Genomic DNA, 5,022 nt, shown 5'->3' with positions numbered 1-5,022 from the left:
TAACCAACCCGTACCCACCTCTAGTGTTACATTTTCTTTGAAGAGTAAACCAGACTCCATCATGAACACTTTCACGAAACCACATTATCAATTCTAAATTTCTACGCATACACGACTTGGCTAATGATTTTCAAGGACAAGCATAGGAAATAAAAAACAGTACTTTTTTTTCTTTTCTTTTTCACAGACTTGTATTGTTGGCATCCATGTCTTTGAAAAGAACCATAACAGTGACAGGTGTACGCGACTTCTTCTACAGCCTAATCAATGACAACTGTTGATTTTTATAATTAAACCAAAAGACTTTTTATTTTACAAAATTAAATGAAAAAATAGATAAAAGTAAAGAAATAACTAATACTTTATAAAATTTTATAGTTAATTTTTGATAAAATTAAAGATATACAAACAAATATTATTTTTATAAAAATATATAAGTAATATCTTATTTTTGCATGAAAATACCTGCATAACTCTCATATAAAATCGCAACAACAACATCATTATAATAATGATAATAACTAATAACGATAGTAAAAAAAATTTAAAAATAAAAACATTAATAATAAAATCATAAAAACTCTAAAATCTAATATTTACTAGTAATTATGTAATTTTATAGTAGGGTAAAATAAATTTAGAATAGATATTTGCTAAATGCTCTCCGCCCCCAACTTTGCAAGAAAAAAACCCGCACCGCCCTTGCTTCCAGAAAAACTGCTAAACAAATCACGGTAAAAACTGTAGGAGAAAATTGTAGGGTAAGGTGAAATTTGCCATTTCTATTTATTTGATACATTTAGTTAAAAATTATGGGCAAAAACTACATGAGGAAACCGTCTGGGATTGTGAGACTTACCATCTTTATTTGTTATATCACATGGCGTAATGGGTAAGAAAATTTTGTAAAGGCCTTCTAAATAATACATAATTTGTATACACACCTTTAAAAATTTCAAATTTATAGATATACTTCTAGTGGTTAAAAGTCCAATTCTATTTTTAAAAATATTGCTTTACTCTCAAAAAATTTTTATTTTGTGAATCTCGATATCCTAAGTTTGGAATACAAGGAGGAACAAGTGATACTATGATGGTATTATTATTATTATTATTATTATTATTATTATTATTATTATTATTATTAAATTTTTAACTAATTTTTTATCACAAAGGTATATAACATAAACAAACAGTATTTTTTTTTGTTTTTTATTGCGATGTAAATATGCACTTCACAAGGTGTACATATGCAAAATTTCTATATTATTTAAAGTTAAAAAAATTATAAATTCAAAGAAATTATGATAAGAATGTATATGTATTATAAATTTGGTTTAAATTTTCTAAAATTCATTGAATACGAAAGTTTCCTTCTTTCTTGTTTGACGAGAAGGAGTGTGTCTTTTAAGTGAGAATCTACTAATGGCATGAATTAGATAAAGGTCACAACACTTGCAAGTAACATGGGGAAAGAAACCAATTTTTGGAGATTTATTTATTATTTTTTAAAATAATTAGGCTAATTGATTAAACGTCAATTGATAGGCATGCCCAGCAACTCACCAAGAGTCTATTAAACCCAAATATAGATATGAGAAGTGTAATCCCATAAACAGCCAAACTTATATATTCAAACCAAACTTATATATTAATTAATTAATATATCAGTGAAAATAATAAACTAACAGATTTTACTTAATTTGAAAACCATTAAAAAATTCTACTTCAAGTAACTAGTATATGAATCAGCGAAATCGATCGATTGAGACTCATTAAAAAAAAAAGAAATACTAAAACTTCTAACATACGAAGCTTTTTCCACTTACCTTTAGGGGCCGTTTGGTTCGTGGTAATGACATATTACTCGCAACGAGATCTGCATAGTAATATGGATGGGAATATTATATGACTGGGAATATTGTAGTGTCTGATATAACCACGTTTAGTTAGGAAGTTTTTATAACCGGGAATAATTCATTACTTGTGTTTGGTTCAGCCATGGTAATCAATGGGTAAAATATAAAAAAATACACGAAAAATACCCTCTTTAATAAGGGCTTTTCTTCTTAACCTGAATTTTAACTTAATCAAGATTAACTATCAAATTTTGAGAAGCCTCAAGTGTTTCCTGAATCTTGCTTTTTGAAGATTAGATTTCATAGTCATGTGATTATCATGATATATGGGGATTGAATAGCAAATACCTCCTGAACAAGAATGTTTCATCAAACTAAGAAAAGGAGATTGATGGAAAAGATATATGGAGCAATGTATACAATTATATGGCTATGACGAACCATGATGTATGGTAAAAAGAGATTGATTCATGAAAATATAAAAAGGGCTATATTCTATCTCCATCAATCAAAGGCCATCTTCTCAATAAGAAAAAGAATACAATGAAGCAAGATTCAAATCAAATATTTTATCAAAAAATTATCAGAAAAAAAGAATCGAATCAAATAAACATAGGAAAGATGATGATGGGTATTTGGGAACAAACCGGGATTGAAAGGAAGTTAAATGGTTGTCGAAATCGGGTTCGCTTTTTGCTTCGAGGAAAAACCTAAAACGCTCCGAAAACCCTATCGGAGAACGAAAACACCTATATGAAAACAAATTTCGATATTAGACCACAGTATTATGTTTAAAATTATTTTTAAAAACAAGGGTATATTTTGACCCAAAAAATTTATTAGATTACCGATAACTTGGCAATCTCGGATAGCCACCTAATTTGGTGGTAATGAGATTACCAAGTTTCTTGAATATCTAATATTGTATCTTGAATTACTATCCACATTACCATTGTCTCCTAACCAAACGTGGTAATCTTTTTGGATTACCACGTAACAGGTGGTAATGTTTTCACATTACCGCCAACCAAACGGCCCCTTAGACCCATCGGTCACACACTTTTCTACATTTAATGAACACGTGTCATCACAGGAATGGAAGCCCATTCATTTTTTTCCTTATTTTCTTTGAAGAGTAGGCTACACTCCATTGTAAACGGTCTCACATGTTCATTCTAAGTATACATCATTGATTATTCGGCTTTTATTTATTTATTTATTTATTTATTATTTGTGTTTTAAATTATTTCTTGCAAGGAAAAGCATGAAAAATAAAAGAATACCTTTTCTTTCTTTTTCTGTTTTTCATTGATATGTAGTGTTGGTTTCCATCTATTTGGAAAGCACCGACAGATGAATGCCACTTCTTCCACAACCCAATCAATAACCAACTATTTATTTATTTATTTATTTATTTTATTTTTATTAGGAAAACTTATAATTTTCATTTTGATTTGTTAAAAATTAACTTACAAAATTTTATTAAAAATATTAATTAATTTTTTCTTTTAATTTTTTTACTAGAATAAATGAAAAGAACATACTAAAATAAAAAATAGTTCATCTTTTGTGAAATTTTTATAATTCATTTTTTACTAAACATATATATAATTTTTAGAGGAGTTTGAATACCTATTTTTCTATTTTGCATGAAAATTTATAAAAAAAATTTAAATAAACTTTTGCCTTGAGTGGTAGTGCAGGTGACTCACATACGGAAAGTTGAGAGTACCAGTTTGATGTAATTTCAAAAAACTGACTAAAAGGATTTTTGAGTATGTATATAGAGTGATTTGTCTATATAATAATAATAATAATAATAATAATAAAACAACCACAGAAATTACATGAATGCCATTCATTGAAAAAAATCACCACCCCTCCCCACCCACCCAACCCACCCACTGACCAGTGACCACCACCACACAAACAACATGCAATAACATCAATCATGTCCACACCTCTTGAGTCTTCCCTCACCAACAAAAACTTCCAAAATCTCCTCCTTCCCCTACTTTTACATCTTTCTCTACCAACCCCACCACCACCTTCTTCAAATATAAACTCCCTTCCTTCACCTTCATCAATGTCCTTGCTCACAGACACACATACATCCACACAAAGCTAAGCCATCCTCAACTTCTCCATTAATGGCTAAACCTCTACCTCTCCTCCTCCTCTTCCTCCTCTTCCTTACCATCACCACCACCACCACCTCATCATCATCATCATCTTCATCAGAGAAACTCAAAAGAATGAAAAAGAAAAAGATAACACACTTTACAGTGTACTGGCATGACATAATGAGCGGCCCCAACCCATCCGGTGCCATGGTAGCCCAAGCTCCGACCACCAAAACCTCCACCACCGGCTTCGGCCTCGTCCGCATCATCGACAACCCTCTCACCAAAGGCCCAACCATGTCCTCCGACCTCGTCGGCCGTGCTCAGGGCTTTTATGCTTCCACTTCTATGGAGTATGTTGGGCTCATGATGGCCATGAACTTTGCTTTCACTTCTGGTAAGTATAATGGCAGCACTGTCACCATTCTTGGCCGGAATGAGGTCTTCACTGAAGTCCGTGAGATGCCGGTCATCGGCGGTAGTGGCCTTTTCCGGTGGGCTCAGGGTTATGCTCAGGCCAGGACTAGCATGCTTAATATGACTACTGGTGATGCTGTTGTCAAGTATGATGTGCATGTAATGCATTATTAATTGACTTCATTTTAATAATTTAATCTTAATTTGTGGGGTTTTTTTTTTTCTTTTTTTAATTTATTTAATTATCATGTATGTTTTCCTTGTTTGAGTAGAGTGTTTAGTGTTGGCTCATTGATTATGGCATGGGGCCATATAAAATAATGATCTTGTCCTTGTTTTTTTTCTTTGTTGTTTTGGGATGTGAATCATTGCTTTATTTGATGCTTTACCTTTTCTTTAATTTGCTTTTATTTTAGATAATGAAACCACATATAAAAAAATATATATATAATTATAATGGTGGGTGCACTAAATGCATTTGATGTTCTTTTGCTCATGGCATAAAATATTAAAATGTGGGCGCTTTTGCTTGCATTGTCTAGAAATGGCAATGGCTAATGCACTCCACTGATTATTTTTGTTTATTTATTTATATACCTTTGTGCCTCTCTCTCCTTGAAATT

At 31.2% G+C, this 5,022-nt stretch overlaps 1 protein-coding gene across 1 annotated transcript; it reads left to right on the top strand.

The window, feature by feature from the left end:
* Positions 1 to 3,900: 3,900 nt before the first annotated feature.
* On the top strand, positions 3,901 to 4,739 carry LOC120256374 (dirigent protein 19-like). The gene has a single exon (XM_039264073.1). It carries the CDS (start codon positions 4,010 to 4,012, stop codon positions 4,571 to 4,573), a length of 564 nt encoding a protein of 187 aa, XP_039120007.1. The 5' UTR covers positions 3,901 to 4,009; the 3' UTR covers positions 4,574 to 4,739.
* The last annotated feature ends 283 nt before the right edge of the window (positions 4,740 to 5,022 follow it).

The sequence above is a fragment of the Dioscorea cayenensis genome, unplaced genomic scaffold, assembly GCF_009730915.1.
Source record: "Dioscorea cayenensis subsp. rotundata cultivar TDr96_F1 unplaced genomic scaffold, TDr96_F1_v2_PseudoChromosome.rev07_lg8_w22 25.fasta BLBR01001412.1, whole genome shotgun sequence".
Classification (NCBI taxonomy): Eukaryota; Viridiplantae; Streptophyta; class Magnoliopsida; order Dioscoreales; family Dioscoreaceae; genus Dioscorea; species Dioscorea cayenensis.
Note: the sequence above shows the minus strand (reverse complement) of the source record. Positions and strands in the feature narration are given on the sequence as shown.